This window comes from Scardinius erythrophthalmus (genome assembly GCF_964197995.2).
Source record: "Scardinius erythrophthalmus genome assembly, chromosome: 6".
NCBI classification, from domain to species: Eukaryota; Metazoa; Chordata; class Actinopteri; order Cypriniformes; family Leuciscidae; genus Scardinius; species Scardinius erythrophthalmus.
This window is the reverse complement of record NC_138226.1, coordinates 18,176,478-18,196,686: the sequence shown is the minus strand read 5'-3', so window position 1 is coordinate 18,196,686 and position 20,209 is coordinate 18,176,478. Positions and strand designations below refer to the sequence as shown.

The 20,209-nt window shown below is 43.8% G+C and overlaps 1 protein-coding gene across 1 annotated transcript in view; it reads right to left on the bottom strand.

Moving 5' to 3' along the window:
* Positions 1-20,209, bottom strand: part of stxbp5l (syntaxin binding protein 5L) — a gene marked incomplete at its 5' end in the record, with an annotated part of 144,983 nt that overhangs the window by 58,158 nt on the left and 66,616 nt on the right. The window contains 2 exons of the mRNA XM_081369643.1: positions 166-229; positions 19,395-19,529. Coding sequence (XP_081225769.1) covers positions 166-229; positions 19,395-19,529 — 199 coding nt within the window. The remainder of the gene's footprint in view (positions 1-165; positions 230-19,394; positions 19,530-20,209) is intronic.

Below are 20,209 nucleotides of genomic sequence, written 5' to 3'. Positions count from 1 at the left end.
ACCTTTTATAAAGAACTCCAGCAGTCATGCTAAATAACACTAATGTATTTTTTTCATAATGGGAAGGCTTTGTGCTCACTAGTTCTTAGTTGTTTCAAAAGTTTTGAGCTCTTGATTCAATAGAAAAATGAGAGAGAGAGGAAAAAAAAGAAATGCATTCCTCACCTTTCCCTCATCTTTTGGACTGTCACTCAGATGAACAACGGGACCTGGATGTGTCTTCGTTGATCTGAGAGGAAGAGAGAAAAAGAAAAACTCCTTCAAAAGCTAACAGGACCATGGAAATGACACCTTCTCTGTGCTTGTGGCTTGTAGATCATGTCTGTTAGCTCTGAGGTCATCTATAGGCTATAGCATAATCATAAAAGTTGAAATGTACTGTACAGTCTTTCTCTTTCCTGTTACAACAGGAAATACATTAAGACACAAACACATTACATCTGTCATATCATTGATGGGGTCTTTTAGGAATAATATTACCAAAGTCAATTAACTAATGACCATATCTCTGGTTTTGCAGTAATCTCTTGCTTTTAGCCAGAGCATAAAATTTGTGGGCAGTGTTTCAAACACTAATTTGAACAGAAATGCATAGAAGAATAAGAATACGAATACGAATATGAATAATAAGGAGAATTCGATTTTTTGTCAAACTACAGAGAACTGGTAAATGCCAGACAGTTCTGAAAGTGTTTTCAGCTAAATTGGACACATCAAGGTCTTCTTTTCAGCAGCATTTCACAGGCTCAGAGCGACAGGTCAGAAAATGTGCTCTGACAGCCTCCAGTGAAATGACTTCCCTGGTATTGTGTGAGGATGTGTCAAGTACAAGAGAAAAATATTAAAGTGACGGTCAGAGTGAGATGGACACAAAGGAGTTTTATACACACAGAGACGTCATGCCCATTCACATCGGTCCCCAAATGCAGAATGCAACTAAAAATTGGCCCTGGTCTTTCTGGCACAGAGCGCCCAACCACACCTGGTCTGCAATACTCCACAGCACAAGTTTTAGCACCACTTACTAGCATAAAAAATATAACAATGCAGAAAATGATTTAACTTAAATAACAGGTCTTTTGGAGCTTATCATTAACATGTTGGCATACTTCTTTGAGCTACAATTTGCCTAATCTTTCCTGGTGTATATGGCACATAAAATTTGAAGATTTTTTACATATTTTAACTGAATTGTAATGCTTCTTTAAAACCTTCTTTCAAGTACATACCCCAAATAAAAATTTTGTTCATGAACCCTAGTGTTTTCTTGTCCAAGTAAGGAGAATTAAAGTTGTAAATAGTTAAAGAATATTTCATTTTATTATTTAAAAATACACGATTACTGCAGAAAAAAAAGTTGCTTTTCTAAGGTGTTCAACTATTTGCACCTTTCGCACAACACTTGCTTTATAGGCATACTGAAAATTCTGTCATCATCACTCTCATGTCACTCCAACACGTCACAGAGTTATTATAAAAATGTCAGAGCTGCTCTTTTTCATGGAACAAAAATATGTGGTGGTCAGTGGTTGTCAAGTTCAAGTTGCAAGTGTGCTTGGATTATTAAAAAAAGTTATATATTAGGTTGGGATTTGAACTTTGGAATGCTAGATGAAAAGTGTACCATGAGACAAACATGTCTCGCATATATACTGAACTTGAGACAAATATATATATATATATATATATATATATACTCTGTGTATATATATGTGTGTGTGTGTGTGTGTGTGTGTGTGTGTGTGTGTGTGTGTGTGTGTGTGTGTGTGTGTGTGTGTGTGTGTGTGTGTGTGTGTGTGTCTTTTCTTGCCTAGGGCACCAAGGCACACACAAGACAATAGATACACATCTCTGTCTGCCTCTGCCTCTGCTGCTGTAAATGTTATTGGACTAGTCATTACAGAGACTTGGCCAACAAAAACCAGAGTATCCCATAATGCTTCCAGCCATAAGTTTGTTGGCATAGCAGCAAAGAAACTCATTTAGTCAACTAATCAATCACTGTGAAAAAAAAGATGAAGAGAATATAAAAACCCTGTGTATTTCTGTACACTCACCAGTCCGTAAATAAATAAGCATCTTTAAACATTTATCTGCTTAAATGTTTTATCTGACTGTGTTAGATTAAACATCAATATTAAGCACATACATGAACAATAAGCTAAAGACCAATACAACTATTTGACCTACTCTTTCTCAGCTTGTAGCACTCTGTCATGTTAGTGGGCTTGCCCATGGAAACATTCATCACGTGTCCCCTGCAGAATGCTGAGGATACTTTTGTCAACTCATCATTCTTGTATTAATGCTGCTAGTCTGTAAGAGTTGCCAAGAGCAAAATAAGGTAACAAGAGGACAAGTGGACAAGCTATTACGTGACCTAAATTTTATGCCCAGTCCACTCTTGCAACATACACTCAGACCAAGATGGTTTATATAACTTTGCTATCGGATAGGATTCCCATTCATCTCAATGGCAGTTCCAAGCTCGTCACTAGAAATTATTCGTAGATGTTACGTCAAAGGCAGGAGACAGAAAAATGTCCAAGTCCAACATAAACCCAGCTTCCAAAAAAAAAATCTCATTTTCAAATCACGGATTTCAAAGGAAAAAGAGGCTTTTTTGCCTCCTTGATGTGGCATTAACTAGCAGGTGCTAAATGGACCATACAGAACGGAGCAATCATACTATAACCCTGTGGCCGATACATCCATAGGTTAAATGCACTAAAAAAACGACCACGCTTGTCAACCTTTTCTTTGAAAAAAATTCAACTGTTTGCGCTCAAAGCAAACCAACGTCTGGCAAGATCTTTTGAAGTGCTACTTTCATGTCGAAAGCAAAAATGCTGCTGTGATTCTTCATTAATTATCTGACTTTTCAGAATAAAGATGAACGAAAATATTGTTTCATTTAAAGCCATGATTCCTAAGATTCCTAAGATTAAGCAGTGAAGAGGAAGCATTCAGAAAATCATTTCATGGTCTTAGTGCAGGTGATTCTGTATACACAGCGCATCTAATCTACAAGGCCGTTTTTCTGTGTCGTTATATCACATCGCACACAGCACAAAAACACATACCTCCTCCAAAACCTCATCCACTCCAGTAGTCCTTTATCTTCAGCCTGCAGTCCCTTTGTCTACTGCATGTTTCTCACAAAGGCTGCTTCGATCCGCACCACTTCTCATAATCGACTGACCTTCAACTCCACCAGACCACAACCTGTCCATCATACTAACTCCATTTCTGCAACAACTCTTTTCTTGACTCTGGGATTAAGCAGTGCTATTATTTATTTTTCTTGTGAAGCCTCCTCTCCTCATTCTTCATTTTATACCAGAAAGGTAAATACCAGTAAGGTAAATACAATAAAGATATATATATATATATAGGCCTATATATATACTGTATATATATTTACGCTAAAAACAATAAAAGCAAAAAGAATATAACAGAGAAAAACAAAAAGCTTTTGTAAATTTAATTTTTTTAATTTTTTGTTATTTATTTAAATTTGTTATTTAAATGTTTGTTAACACAAAATTATGTGCGGAGAATACATACAAATACATAAAATGTCCAAACGAACCAATTCACTTGAGAAGTGAATCTGACTTCGGTGGTGTAGCCATTGCATTTACCAGTAGGGGCTAACTGGGCCAGGCTAACAGGTGAAATCCTATAACCATTAGAAAGTTGTGACCAAATTCAAGTAGTTTTGAGTCAGCCAGTGAGACATCGCCTAGAGAGAGGGGAGGGCGACCTTTGGAGAGTGTTTCGATTGCTTTCAGTGTCAAGAAATGATGAAATAGAGTGATTATATTACAGAAAGACAAAGGTAGAAAGGATAAAGGACAGATATGTCATCCCTAAACGAGTCTCTGTCTTGCTGGACTTCAAATCTAATTTCAGTTTGATGGAATGTCCAGCACAGTCTTGAGTCTCTTTTCAGCTGTATTTACTTTGTCTCTGCTCTTTCCATGATGCCTGTTATTGTGATCTAACACACTGATATTCATCATGAGTATGCCATAATGTACTCCCTTCCTCTGTACATCTCTATCTAAAAGAACACACAGCAGGCCATTTAACATCCCTCTCTAATCGACTATAAGTAACTTTTCAACTACCAACCAGCTACCATTAGCAGACTGTCTGCTTAATGTCTGCTAAAACTTCATTTTGATGGTTCCCAAACAGGCATTTTACTGACTATAATGAACTCAGCAAGTAGGGCACAACCTAATGCGGGGCTAGTTGTAACACATTAATTTTAAATACTTCCACACATGGTAGCATGAAGCAACTTACTGTATTTACTAGTTGCCATATCAACACTACATAGAGAAAACATTGCAGCAAAATTCAGATATCTTTTGGAGATATGACTGAACATTTATTTAACCATAGTAAAAAGTAAATTTATTACTTAAGTTTATTTTTCATCTCTGTTTTTTGAGTTTATGTAAAATTAGACAAATCTGATATTATTTTAATCTCCAATCTGTTACAGTTGAGATAGTTCTTTAATGCTGATCTCACCAGAAATCCCAGCCGCGCAGATTGGGAACGTTGTAACATTGCGTTACAATGTGCCCCTATAAGAGCTGTGCTATTCTATTCTATACTTTAATTAACTGTTACAACGTGACCCACCCATGGGGCATGTTTTCACATTTCACTTCCATTCTTTCGGGGTATATCAAGAAAAAAGTATACACTGTATTAATGAAACAAAACCACAATGTACTAGACGTGTGAAATTAATGTGGGAAAAAAAATGTATACTCTGGGTAGGTTTGCACAAACTGAGAAAGTCAAAAAGCGTTCGGTTGTGCAACTTATGTCAACTTATTCAACCATATATTCTAACAGTCTACTAATACCCTAATGAGAGTTAGTTGAAATGTAGTTGAAAAGTGCTACTGAAATTGTTGTTTAACTAATTTTGGTATGGTTTTAACTTGAAAACTCCTTAACCTAATTCATATTCATAAGCTTATGTTCATGAGCATTTTTCATTCTCTTACAATCAAGCACATCCTCACCTCCGAACCAAGCTTCTCTCTAGGTCTCCAAGCAAGCAGACAGTCGCCATGTAAGACTGTCTGGCTGTGTGTGTGTGTGTGTGTGTGTGTGCGTGCGTGCATGCGTGTGTGTGTGTGTGTGTGTGTGTGTGTGTGTAAAGTGGGCCATAGTCTAACAGTAAAAGAGCACAAGATATGTGTGAGTGAGTGTGTGTATGTTTACAAAGGACAGAAGAGTAAATTGAGAACAGGAGGTCCCTGCTTATCAGCTGAAAAACAAGCCTCTTCTCCCTCACCGTTATCTTCCCTCACTATCTGCGTGATCACATAATACGCAGATATGCATATGCAGCGACTCTTGGCGCAGATCAGAATCACGGTCTAGAGCACGACTCTCTTTTGCATCGTATTTGGTCATTGTAAGACTGGAGAAACTGGAAGGACTGGAAGAGAGGGCTACTCAGGGCTGCCAACTCTCACGCATTGAGCGTGAAACTCACGCAATTGACACTTTTCACACGCTCTCATTCCACACATCCATTTTCTCACGCACAGAAAAAATTGTGGAGCAAAGAGGTAACCTACTTTTAATATTAAACTAATTCTCAGCTCTTAGATTTTGTCAATTTTATTACGAAATTCAGACAAAAATACGTTTGGTGCTTGTAAATGTGACGTGACAGATTGCTGAGCGCCTCAGTTCAAGTGCACGTGAACCGATCATCTGTTACTTTTTTTTTTAAAGATGCAGTACAACTTACCGAAAGTATACATAATATCGACCAATTAGTGTTTTTCAACCACGGAAAGAGGTCAATATAACAGCAGGAGAACAATTATGTCACATAACGTTACATTTACCTCAGGAAAGCCATTTAATGACCATAGCATGTTACTGTAACTGAATAGAAAAAATAGCTAGAGAGGAGATTTTGCTGAGCACTATATTACATATTTATTATATTTTTACATATGTCATTAAATAATTGTTATTATAACAAAAACTGCATTATATTTAATTTAATTTGTTATTTTTAACCTTTAATAATACCAGCAGATTGGGCCCTCTATGTTTACAGCATTAGGTGAGATTATTTTTTTAAATAAAATTTAAAATAAACGTGTATCCAAATTAGTCAATATTGAATCAAAATCGGAATCAAATCACAAGAATGGAATTGAAATCTTGAAATTTTTGTCAAGCAATAATAAAAACTGTATCCTACCAGTCATTGTACAATGTAAACATTGTAACATGTTGTCACTAAACTTCATAAAATTCTATTTAGTTACCAAATGTTTTGACAATCACAATTACATACTGTACATCACAATTTACACATCATTCCCTTCACCCATCCCCACCTGAATTCACCTAAAAATCTATATGGTTTAATATGAACAATTACCAAACAGTATTATACATGTTTGGTATCATTTGAAACGTCTCAGTGCTACTGGTACAAAGGTCTCATTCCCACAGAAGTAAACCAAAAAGGTAATAAGGTGTGGAGAGTTTAGAGATATCTTATTAATTGCTGAGGGTATGCCCCCATGTAAATCAACGTACAGTATGTCCCCAGTAAGTCTGGGATGGTGATTAATGCAAATTCCAACTCTGAACTCATGTTTACATTTGAAAAGAGGTTTCTGCCATGGTCTGAGTATTTAGGGAGATGCTGAAGGTGGCTCGTAGCGATTTTTAACTAAAATTTTCCCGTGATGCATACATTATTACAATAGATAGATAGATAGATAGATAGATAGATAGATAGATAGATAGATAGATAGATAGATAGATAGATAGATAGATAGATAGATAGATAGATAGATAGATAGATAGATAGATAGATAGATAGATAGATAGATAGATAGATAGATAGATAGATAGACAATTTATTATAAAAGCATACATCTAGCTTACACATTTACCCAAATTATCATACGCCTGTTTAACCGAAGTTAATTTGGGTGGGTTTCTCCATTTCAGTGTAACTTCTCTCTTTTACGGCCGTGACGAGAGCGTTGCTGTCCTTGGCTGTGAACCGCTCCTGGCAAATCCGCCTGGCAAATCCGCCGTTACAATAGCAATCCGCCATGGAAAAAGCGCGTCTGCTCTTAAAGGGAATGTGAGATGACGCTCTGATTGGTTTATTTCACGTTACACCCAAACCACACCTATGAATAATGAAGCTACTTCAGACCAACCCCTTTTAGATTTGCGCCGGGCTCAAGAGTCATTTATCCCGCCGGGAAAATAGCAACAGCGCCCAAGACCCGCCCACAAAGTTACTTGCGCTTTGCGCTTGACACTTGCGTTTCAGATCGTTAAAATAGGGCCCTCAGTCTTTATTAACCTTTTTCTCACATTTTCTAAATAAAATTAATAAAAGTATAGAATATAATAGCATATTTCTAGGGGCACATTGTAACGCAGTGTTACAACATGCCCCGCCTGCACAACTGGGATTTAAACCCTGCTAGTGTCTTCTGCTAGTTAGCGAAGCATTAAAGAACTATTTAATAACACTCAACTGTTTAATAACATATTGGAGATTAAAATAATATCAGATTTGTCTAATTTTAAATAAACACAAAAAATAGAGATGAAAAATTAACTTAAGTAAGAAATTTACTTTTGCTATGGTTTAATAAATGTCTATGGATATCTTCCAAAAACAAATAAATTTTGGCGCATTTTTTTCTCTATATAGTGTTGATATGGCAACTAGTAAATGCACCAAGTTTCGTCATGCTAGCATGTGTGGAAGTATTTAAAACAATTGTGTTACAACTAGCCCCGCGTTAGGTTGTGCCCCGCGCTCCCCTATGCAATCACGGGGGCTATACCAAAGTATCTTTGATTGTGTAAGCGTGAATGCGACCGATATCAGGTATATAGCAATAACCTCTGTTTGGTGACCCAAGCTGGCGAGCTTGTGATCGTGAGACCTGCGTTAAACAAGGCGTGAGGACCTCTGAGCGACATAGCTTCCTAATATGAATGGGTAAAGAGTTAAATAGAACAATCAAATGTATTGCTAAACTATTATATAATTGACCAATAACCAATTGGCAATCTAACCTAAATTCGAGGTCATGATAAAATGGAGTCAGATAAAAGCTTAAATGGAATTAAATTACTTTGTCACGCGGAAAGACAGTAACACGCAGAGACCTTCACCCGTTCTATCAGATGCCCTCTTTGGACCGATATAGACGGGCTTACATCAAATCCAAAAGCTCTCATTTATTGTTAACTCATCATTTGAAAGCAAACGTGAGGAGCATGCTAACGTTAGCTCACTAGCTGTGAGCGCGTTCGCTCTGTTTGAGTCCAACTTCAAAGGCTATGATAAGAGTCACTGAAGTGCTTTCAGTGCTTGCAATGGTTGCCGTGGCAATGGTGGCAGCAATCTCATTCAGGATAATAGCTTTGAATATTATGGTGAAGATCCGGAAATTGGTTGGTTGCAATTTGGTGATTTGAAAAGCTTGAGGGTACTGAAGGGTATTTTCTGCTGGATAGATATGTTGTACAGCTTCTTTATACAAACAAGATTTTTGCTCTTGCACATCTGATTTTTATAGCTGTCTGTCTGTCTGTCTGTCTATCTATCTATCCATCTATCTATCTATCTGTCTATCATCGATCTATCTAACTATCTGTCTGTCTATCTATTTGTAGGAAGATTAAATACATTAGTTAAATCATACTTCAAGAATCAAAATTCTTCTGTTATTATAGCTTCATGAGGGTTGACAAACTTAGTTAGCATCAAAATGCAGGGAAATTCTGGGAAATTAAAACCATTAAAAGCTTTAATAGGCTTGAGAGGCACTGACGCATGTCTGAAATATCCTGAGAACCATTAGAAACGAAGTTATGTAAAAACCTCAGTCTTGTATAAAAAGATTTGAATATCATGACAGACAATCCACATTTTAGAACGTGCAGCATGACCTAGAACATGAAATTCTTCCATGGCATTTCCAAAGATGTTGAAAGTCTCAAACAGATTACTTGGAAATGTAGGCGTGACGTTAGCTTACTGCTGCGAGGCAGATCCGTGGAGTACTGATTATGTTTAGGATCAGGGTTCCCAGCATGCTCAGCAAGTCCTTCAGATATCTTCAGAACAGACACAGAGGTTTAAGATAAACTGTTCAGAATCGAGACAAGCGCACACCACATGCAGCAATGTTCTTTATGGTTTGAGGAGCTGCACATTTGAAGGGTGTCACACAAAAAAACAGATGAAAAACAGATCTGATGGAGCGAGCACTGCAGGCTGAAGGCAACTGATTTCAGTGTAGCATAGCGTGGAATTGTTGGAGGTTGTGAGGTTACAGGATCTAAGTTAATCTCTCACACCCTGTTGAATCCCTCTCCAGTTTTCATCTCTCTCACTTATTCATGTTTCAGACAAGAGGAAGAAAAACAAATCTCGTGCTTCTCTTCCATCCTTGTACTTGATTTCCTTCAGAGGATGCTTGCTGTCGGCGCACAGGGGCCGTGTATATATTTATTCATATTTATTTATTGAAATGAGCTGCACTTTGCCTCTTTAAAGGGGAATTCTCTCAATACCAGGAGTGTGTGTATGCATTCATCTTAACCTATTCTCAAACACCCATGGAAAAAAAGGCTGCTTTTTTGTTTAAAAACCGACAAGTTTATAGAACAAGCATACACTCTCATGAAAGCCATGGCAGAGAGCACCGTGTACAAACAGCTGGGCAATCGACATGCATTCCACAAAACAATGATGTGTGTCATTACATGAGAAATACTGTGATTCTTATGTATAGAGATAAAGTAAATTTTAAGTTTTTCACTTAGCAGAGTTAGCCTGGGTTTCCCCATACTGCCTTGCTCGCAGCGCGATTTTATTCACGCTGCTAGGCAGTCTGGACACCATGGACCAAATTTTCCCCTGAAAAAGGGAACCAATCACAGAACGGGGAAGGAGCAGCAAGAAGATGACGACACCGAAGCAGTCTGTTTATATCTATGGATCCAACATGGCATCAGACTCGACGTTATCTTCTACCCTCATGTTTATCTTGCACAAACGGTAATATTCGCTAAACGCCATCATGTACATGTCGAATTTCTGTCACTCTACATACGTCATCTGGTATAATTGAAGTGATTGGCTATGAGCTATGTACAGGCGCATTTGATAGACATTCATGCATTTGATAGACATTCATAGCGCCCAATAAACGGCTCTGGGCATTCGTAAACCACGCCTCAAATACGAGAAAATGAACACGTGGTTCCCAGACCAAGTCTCAAATGAGACTTGGTCTGACGTTAGCCAGGCTATAGCAGAGTACCAAAATGTACCATAGTAATACCATGTTTTTTGGTCATGTACCATGGTAACATCACAGTATTCATTGAAGGGTGCAGAAGAGCGGCATCAATTTCCCAGCTCAAAAGTATTCTGCAATCAGTCCAATTCAACTCAGATCTGTATAACTTCAACTCAACTCTGTATTTTCAATTTTCTACTCCTCAAGGTTGCAGTGTATTAGTGTAATGTTAATATTTCGTAAGTAGTTTGCAATTCTACATAGACTACACATGAGAGGAGAGGGAAATGTTAATAGAATTATATCAACATTGATTTACAAGGTCAAGTTGATTTACAAGGGTCATGACATGGTTTTTGTTTTTGTTTTATTATGTTCCCTTAGGTGCAATTATAGTATTACTATAGTTTTTTTGGACAAAAAACTTTTACATTTGAGTGATTTATGACCTTTTCCCAACCTGTTTCTCATCCTCTGATTCAAACTGTTTTGGGGGTGTTTTCCCTTTAAGAGTTCAGTGTTAACGCCCACTGTTATTATTGGCTAAAGTCACTGGCTAGTTTTAAGATGAAATACATTACTTACAGTTTTCAGCGACGTTGTTGGGCCCAGAATAGTCGGCACGGCCTGATCTTTAAGCAAAAGTTTTCTGGCAAAGCCAGCATCATACTGTGATTTGTTCTCAAAACAGTCATCCTTGAAATGTAGCGAACACACGCTTAAATTAACACTGCCGTGACTGGGACTTCCCCAAAAAATAAACTGCATCCATTTTTCCCTGACGTCTGAATCGTTTGGCAGCGTATTCAAACATTTTGTTTGTCCACAGCCAGGACCAGCACATCTGCGTGGCACTGCAATCTTGTAAACAGACCCACTCGCTGCATGTCGACTGAACACCTGTGGGGTGACAACGATGCGATGATGCGAAATGAGGTGTAGTTGTGCTGGAGGCGGTCATATGCAAACGACTGGTACGTCACTTTGTAACGTGACGTCACTTCTTACCATGGATCCCCAACGAGCTGTAATCAGAGCTTGATTAAATAAATGCTTCATTTATAATGGGGAGGACGTCTTAAGCTATGAAACTTGCAGGAAGTTTTAATGGTACAAAGACCTCTTATATACCAAAAGATCAAAGTAAATTTGGTTTCTCATGTCATGACCCCTTTAAGGAAAAAGAAAAAAGAAAGAAAAAAAATTAACATTTTACTAATTTCACCATTCTCTTCCTCTGACTGCTGGTAGTAAGAAAATAAACAATAAATAAATACTATTTTGGTTGTCTTTCATATATTTCACAAATTTCATGAATCATTTTGACTGCTAATAGTCTATTACAACTGTGTCTAACACATGCATTCTGGGATGATGATGACATGTTATGTTTGCGATGGAGCAGTGATCTTGGAGTGAGAGAAAACACCAACGCTTTAAAAAAAACACTCCTTGCTCCAGGCAAAAACATGCAACACTGCTCCCCACACCCCTTTCACTCTGCACTCCTCACATACTCTGCACTGGAGAATCAATTACAGTAAAAAACATATGAATATAGTATGTTGTTTTATAATAATTCTACCACAGTAACAAAGCCCTTTAATCATATGCACTATATTTACAATACCTCATTGCTGAAAAAAAACCCCAGAATACTAGTTCTCTTACGAGAGGTTCTCTCGTATTGCGTAAGCTTGCTTACGCTGCGGGAAAGTCTTCTTTTCTCGAGATACTGAAGCCAAAAATTATCCTTAATTTCATTTTTTGTCAACGCAGTGCAGCTGCGGGCAGCTGAGCTAGAGCGGCATACTGCGCGCTCATTGGCTGCCGCGCGGCAACTGCTTAAGCCTACCAGTGAGCCTGGCGTGACGTCACGCCCAATGAGGGCGCGCGCGCCCTAGCGCGTCACAGCCCGCCAGAATGGGCGGCGTCAGAGCATATATAAGGAAGGCTCGTAGGCTATATTCTCTGATTTCTGTCTTTTCAGCGAAGCACTCGCATCGCTGATCTCGGAGAGGAAGCCGTCGCCGTTGTCCTTCAAGGCCCAGCTAACGAGCCAGCTTAGGTCAGCCTGAGGAAGCCGGACGATCTTCGCCGCCTTCAGCCTGCCGTGCCAGCTCAGCTATCCGGCGAATATCCTTTGCAAGCTCTTTTGTGTGTGTTCTTGCTTCCGCAGCACTTTCTAAAAGAGCAGAGGCGTTGTTTCAAATGCCTCGCACCACGTGCGGCTCATGCCGCTCCGCGCTCAGCGACGGAGACCGCCATCTTCTCTGCGCTCTCTGCCTGGGCCAGGACCACGCAGCCGTCGCGCTTTCCACGGGCGGCTGCGCTTTCTGTGAAGAGCTGCCGATGTCGACCCTGCGGGCTCGACTCGCCCTCTTCGCGGAATCTGCTCCAACTGTCCTCGGGCCGCGTAAGAAGAAACGCCGCTCGCAGCGACCACCGGAGCCCGAGACTCGAGCCAAGGCCTCGCCGGAGCCTCTCCCGCGAGCCTCGCTCTCTCCTTCTCCGCCCCCGCTTCCCGACGCGCAGCCGACGGCTCACGCCCTCGATGCCGTCGCCTCAGGGGATGAAGCGGATGATGACGCGCTACTGGACACGTGCTCACTAATGGCGTCGGACAGCGAGGAATGGTCCGGTTCTGTCCGCTCCGCCTCCTCCACCAGAGCGTCCAGCAGGACTCACGCCAGTGTGGACGCCGAGCTTCTCCGCCTCCTCACGGCAGCAGTCGAACACCTGGGCCTCGAATGGTCCCCGCCAGCGGTGACTCCGCCCAACAGACTCGACGGGTGCTTTCTGCCCGCCAGTCGACGAGCTCCAGTGTCCAGGCCAGCGCCTTTTCTGCCGGAGCTTCACGAGGAGCTTACCAAATCCTGGGACGCTCCAGTTTCGGCCAGACTCCGTTCTCCGGCCTCATCTACTCTCTCTCGCGTAGACGGAGCCAAGGAGAAAGGGTATGACCGGATCCCACCGGTCGAACCAGCGGTTGCAGCGCATCTTTGCCCCCCATCCGCGAGATGGCGCTCAAAGACTGCCCTCCCGTCCAAGGCCTGCAGGACTACTTCGGCGTTTGCCAGCCGCGCTTTCTCCGCTGCTGGGCAAGCCGCCTCAGCCCTGCACACAATGGCGGTTTTACAAGTTTTTCAAGCCGACCTCCTCAGCCAGCTCGACGAGGGAAAACTTGATAAATCTGCTTTGACCGACCTGCGCAGTGCGACGGATCTCTCTCTTCGCACGACGAAAACAGCAGCCCAAGCGATCGGACGATCTATGGCTGCGCTGACTGTCATTGAGCGCCACCTCTGGCTAACGCTAGCCGACATGGGAGAGCAAGAGCGGTCCGTTTTTCTCAACGCCCCGCTCTCACCCGCCGGCCTCTTCGGCCCCGCGGTAAGTGGCCTCGTGGACAGCTTCTCGGAAGTTCAGAAGGCGTCACAGGCCATGAACCTCTTCCTGCCCCGCCGCTCGAGCTCCGCTGCAGGCCGCTCTAAAACTCAGCCTCCTGCACGTAGTCCCACGCGGCGCCCCTCCCGACCTCCAGCATCGCAGCAGCGTCAGCGCGGCCGACCCAGGTCCCGCTCCACCAGCCAACACAGGCCGCCACCCCCGCGGGGTCCCCGGCCTAGAGTTTCGCTGAAAACCGAGCCTGCGAAATCCTCCTAGCACTCGCAAGGAGGAAAAGACGGTTGAGTCCCGCCGCGGCCGGACCGCCGTCGAAGCTAACCTGTATCCCTCTGCCAGTCCCCTTGATAAAGGCTACTGCAGTAGTGTCCACCGCAGCCAACGAGCCAGTTTCTCAACTCTCTCGCCTGCACACAAACGCCGTTTTTACGGCGACCCAGATAAATCGAATAAAGAGTGTAAAATCTGGTCATCCGGCTCACGCCGTCAGTGCTATGAGTGTAGTAAACATGCCCACACCCCAGTGCTCATCACTACACACAAGCACAATCCCCCCTGTGTACCCCACAGAGTGCACTCACATAAAGCGCGCTACGGCCGCTCGAGTGTTAGCTGTAGGTCACGTGCCCACAACCCAGTGCTCACACCTACACAGTGCCCGCTCTGCCTCACACATTCGGGGACGAAAGCACTCCACCGCCGGCTGTGCGTTAATAAAGAGTCCTGTGCCCGCTATACAGCACGCACGCTCTCATGTACACACTCACGAGCCCGCCCCGCTTCCGCGCCGCGAGCCGTTGCTCAAAACGCTCTCTCACAGCGTCATTCAGCCGGCTGCCGCTATCAGCGAGCCCCCGTCTCCCCTCACTGTCACTGCGCGACTCGCGCACATACCGCCACAGGCTCCCCGTCCCGCGCTGTGCGGCGGGCGGGACCCGGAGGCTATCCGACCCCTAGCTATGAGTGCGAATGCATGGAAAGCTATTCCGGGAATGTCGGAATGGGTATTAAACACAGTGATAAAGGGCTATTCGCTTCAATTCGCTCGCCGCCCCCCGCGTTTTCGCGCCCGGGTCGAGACACAAGTGAAAGCAGATGCAGCCCATCTGCTTCACACAGAGATAGCGAATTTACTGCACAAAGGTGCCATAGAACGGGTTCACCCTCTGGCTGCCGAGGCAGGCTTATACAGCCGCTATTTCCTCGTACCCAAGAAGGGCGGAGCGCTCAGACCTATACTAGATCTGAGATATTTGAACAAAGCGCTCGTGAAACGACCGTTCAAAATGCTCACGACCGGTCAAATCCTCGCGCAGATTCGCCCGGGGGACTGGTTCATCTCTCTCGATCTGAAAGACGCGTATTTTCAGATTCAGATTATTCCCCGTCACAGGCCATTCTTGAGATTCGCCTTCGACGGTCAGGCATATCAGTACACCGTCCTGCCGTTCGGCTTGTCCCTGGCACCCCGTACTTTTACGAAGTGCATGGACGCGGCCCTCGCACCCCTGAGATCGAAAGGGATGCGAATTCTGAACTATCTGGACGATTGGCTCATTATAGCGCAGTCAACAGAGGAACTAGTTTCTCACAAGAAAGCGCTTCTCGGTCATTTGGAAAGCCTGGGTCTTTCCGTGAACTGGGACAAGAGCTCTCTAACCCCCAGCCAGTCTATCACTTTCCTGGGTATAGATCTGGATTCGGCGGCGATGACGGCCAGACTGTCAACACAGCGCGCGCGCCGTGTTCGACACCTCGCCGCTTCCGTTCAGGTGGGAAAAGTTTTTCCCCTAAAAACCTTTCAGAGGCTTTTGGGCCATATGGCGTCAGCCGCAGCGGTCCTGCAGCTGGGTTTACTTCGAATGCGCCCGCTTCAGTGCTGGCTAAAGTCGGAAGTGTCCCGCAAAGCATGGATTTCGGGCCGTGCACCAGTCAGAGTGACTCAGCGCTGCGTCTCAGCCCTGCAGCCCTGGCTGGCGGCCGAATGGTTTCAGCGGGGAGTGTCGATGGGGGTCATCGCACACCGCAAAGTGGTCTCGACAGATGCGTCCAACATGGGTTGGGGAGCGACTCACGAGGGCAGTCCGATTTGCGGCCGGTGGTCGAATACGGAGAAAAGCCTTCACATAAACTGTCTAGAGATGCTGGCGGTCGAGAAAGCGCTGAAGCACTTTCTACCACTCCTACGGGGACACCATGTGCTAGTCCGCTCGGACAACATGTCAGTAGTGTCTTACGTGAACCGCCAGGGCGGAATCAGATCCAGAGCCCTGCGCGCTCTCACAGAGCGCCTCCTATCCTGGGCTCAGGGCCCGCTGCGCTCCCTAAGGGCAGCTCATGTACCCGGTCGCTTCAACGACGGCCCGGACAGACTGTCCAGGGACAACGTTCCCCCAGGGGAATGGTCTCTACACCGCCAGACGGTCCAAGCGCTTTGGCATCGTTTTGGCAAAGCGGAGATCGACCTCTTCGCCGCGAGCGAGAACGCTCAGTGCCAGAGGTTTTTCTCGAAACACGAGGACGCGCTGGCCCAGACATGGCCCAGCGTTCCGCTGTATGCGTTCCCCCCGATCTCGATGCTGCCTCAAGTGCTAGCGAGGATCAGGGAGACGAACTGCGCAGCGCTCCTCATAGCCCCGCGCTGGGAAAACCAACCATGGTTTTCCGAGCTGATGAGGCTGACAGACACAGCCCCATGGCCGATCCCGGTGAGGAGAGATCTTCTCTCTCAAGCTCGAGGATCGATTCTGCATCCCCATCCAGAGCACTGGTCTCTGCATGCGTGGGAAATCAACGGATATTCGTTGATCTGCCAGAAGGGGTAATTAACACGATCACGCAGTCCAGAGCCCCCTCGACGAGGCGGCTCTATGCGTCTAAATGGTCAGTGTTTAACAAATGGTGTGTGGAAATGGGTTCTAATGCTCAGTCCTGTGGAGTCCCACAGGTATTGAACTTTCTCCAAGAGATGTTGGACGCGGGCAGGTCCCCCTCCACGCTCAAGGTTTACGTCGCGGCCATAGCAGCGTTCGCCGATTCGGCGCGCGGCCGCTCACTGGGCAGGGATGAACTCATCACCCGTTTCCTGCGAGGGGCCAGGAGGATGAACCCTCCCCGGCCCCCGTCAGTCCCTATTTGGGACCTGTCCCTGGTCCTAGAGTCCCTGAAAGTGCATCCGTTCGAGCCTTTGGACTCTGTGGAGTTGAAATACTTGACGCTTAAAACCGTTTTTCTGCTAGCTCTGGCTTCAGTCAAACGAGTGGGCGATTTGCATGCGCTGTCTGTCAGCGCGTCGTGCCTCGAGTTTGGACCTAACGACTCGCTAGCCATTCTCAAACCGAAGCACGGCTATGTCCCCAAAGTGTTAGGTACTCCCTTTAGGGCTCAAGTCATTACCCTATCGGCCCTGCCGTCATCCGGCAGTGAGGAGGGTGTCAACCGCCTTTGCCCGGTCAGGGCGTTAAGGTGTTATGTCACGCGCTCTGCAGCCTTCAGGCTCTCAGAGCAGCTTTTCGTTTCGTTTGGAGGGCGCGCTAAGGGTCGCGCCGCCTCGAAACAGACGCTATCCAGATGGATAGTGGACGCTATTGCGGCAGCATATGCGTCAAAAGACCTGCAATGTCCGTTGGGCATACGGGCTCATTCCACCAGAGGCATGGCCTCATCGTGGGCATGGTCCAGCGGGATTTCCATTCATGACATTTGTATGGCGGCGGGCTGGGCGTCCCCCTCCACTTTTGTTAGGTTTTATAACCTGGAAGTTCCCGCTCTGCAGGCGAAACTTCTGTCAGTCTAGTCGTGTTCATGTCCTGCCCATATGCGCAGGTTGTACTATTGACTAGCTTGTCTGTTGAGCTGCACGCTCAGGGTCAGTATACATAGACCGGCCTTGCCGTTCTTGCGTTCCCTAGATGTGCTTATGAACATGTGTTGGCCCGCACCGCTGGCCACCTGTTTTTCACCTCTATGCTCTTCATAGAGTCATATGTGATTGTTAGGTTCGCACGGCGTGGACAAGGGGTTCCCGCAGCGTAAGCAAGCTTACGCAATACGAGAGAACCTCTCGTAAGAGAACGATACTCGGTTACTCACGTAACCTCGGTTCTCTCTAGAGAGGGAACGAGTATTGCGTTCCCTGCCGTGCTTGAAGCCTGTAGCTCGTGTCGCTTCATTCGACAGAAAACAGAGAATATAGCCTACGAGCCTTCCTTATATATGCTCTGACGCCGCCCATTCTGGCGGGCTGTGACGCGCTAGGGCGCGCGCGCCCTCATTGGGCGTGACGTCACGCCAGGCTCACTGGTAGGCTTAAGCAGTTGCCGCGCGGCAGCCAATGAGCGCGCAGTATGCCGCTCTAGCTCAGCTGCCCGCAGCTGCACTGCGTTGACAAAAAATGAAATTAAGGATAATTTTTGGCTTCAGTATCTCGAGAAAAGAAGACTTTCCCGCAGCGTAAGCAAGCTTACGCAATACTCGTTCCCTCTCTAGAGAGAACCGAGGTTACGTGAGTAACCGAGTATCGTTTTTTTAACCACCGTTGCAGCGTATACCAATTAATATGATTAAACCATTTCTGTACAAAAAAATTCAATAAAAGAAAATTATGCATTTACCATCGAGCACCTTTAAATAGCCCTTCAGCATAATCAAACACAAGGATCAAGTTGAAAGTCTCAGTTGAAAAATACAGATGTACTAGTGCACACTCGATGTGCCACTGAGCTACTTGAGGAGGTAAGGGGATTGTGGGTAAAGTATTTGTAGTGGGTCGCAAGTAGGCAATAGGAGATCTGCATGTCCTTCAGAAATGCATCCACGGTTACTACTAATGTTAATGTCTGTCAGCAGGGATGCTGCCAAGAGCCTCTTGTGTAGGAGGAGACTTGATTGACACTCACAAGCTATTTTCTTGTCAGATTATCACTCATGGCAGTGAGGTGTTGCTGTTGACTTACACATTTATTCATGAAAAGAGCCGTAAATGTGTGCAAACCAACCGTTGTTTGTGTGTTTCAGTGTTAAGACAGACAGATAAAACGGATCCTCTGGGGTTTAAAATGTTTAAACGTGAATACTTATTTATTCTTCAGCAGGGATGTGGTTTACATTTGTTGTCTATGTGGATTTTGTGACAGATCTGTTTAGGCTATACCCATCTTTGGATCTATGAAGAATGGAAATGATTTTGGTCCTCATTTCATTGTGATACTTATAAACAATAAATGTGAGGAAAAAAAAAATGTGTCACTTTAGTTGAGGCACTTCTATGGTTCCTTGGAAAAGAGCACTAAATAAATCCTGCATTATATCTTCTTTGGTGCTCCACAGGTTTGGAACGACATGAGGGTTGTTAGTGATGACAGAATTCTTATTTTGGGATGAATTATTCCTTTAGGAATATAGTTGTGCCAACCCTCTAATATTCATCCATGAAATTGCAGACATTACATTTATAATTGCATTTATAATTGTTTCATATTCCAGATGACTTATCACATCATCATCTTTAAAGGATACATGTATTATTTGATAGCGTGGGCGCTCTGGCATTCTATTGATTACCTCTTTATTAGTCATGTTAGCTGCATTGACTTTTTATATTCAAATAAAATTACTTTTATATGTACTTATACTCACAGTTCTATGGCCTTGTTCCACATGATGACATATCCAGACAAAATGAAGGATTCGATGTTCACTATGTGTGTATTTCCACGCTCTGTCCCCACATAAAGCCATTTACTTTGAAACGGAAGATGACAAAACGTGATCCTAAAGGAGAGATGGAAAAAGGAGGAATCATATTTGTGCAAGAGAGATCACACAGGCTATGTCAGCATCATGTTAAAGTATGTTATTTATATCTCACTATGAAGAACCAGCAAGCCAATAATTACCATTCTAACTAATATTTATCACTGTTTTTATTCATGTGCACAACAATCACATTTTAGCCAGTTACATTGCAGTCACAATTTTCTTCAGAAAACTGCAGATGTAAATACAAAACCCCATGAGAGTGTAATGTGCATTATTGTACGTATTCATTTCCAGAATGTGGTTAGACAGTGAACCGTGCAAAAACTAAACAAGCCAAATTATATGTGCAAATTTAAAGTTCTGCTCAATCTCAAACATATTTCAACATGTCCTTGCTCATCTTTTGAGCCAAGGCTGAACTGTCAATTAAAATATGAAGCACAAAATTACCGTGTGTGATTATTAAACTGGAAAAAGGCTTGTAAAATAAATATGATAATTTAATTATGTAATGAATTTGATTAATTTCTTTTTTTTTAACAGAGCCCAAATCTTGCAGCCCTATTCTGAGTCGTTCATGTTCAGAGGCAGTGATTCATAGCTCTCTGTGGCTCTGTTTCTTTAGCAGTTGGAAGTAACACTTGTCACACTTGTTCATAGTGTTGCCTGGTTTGGATCTGCTCTAAGGCTCA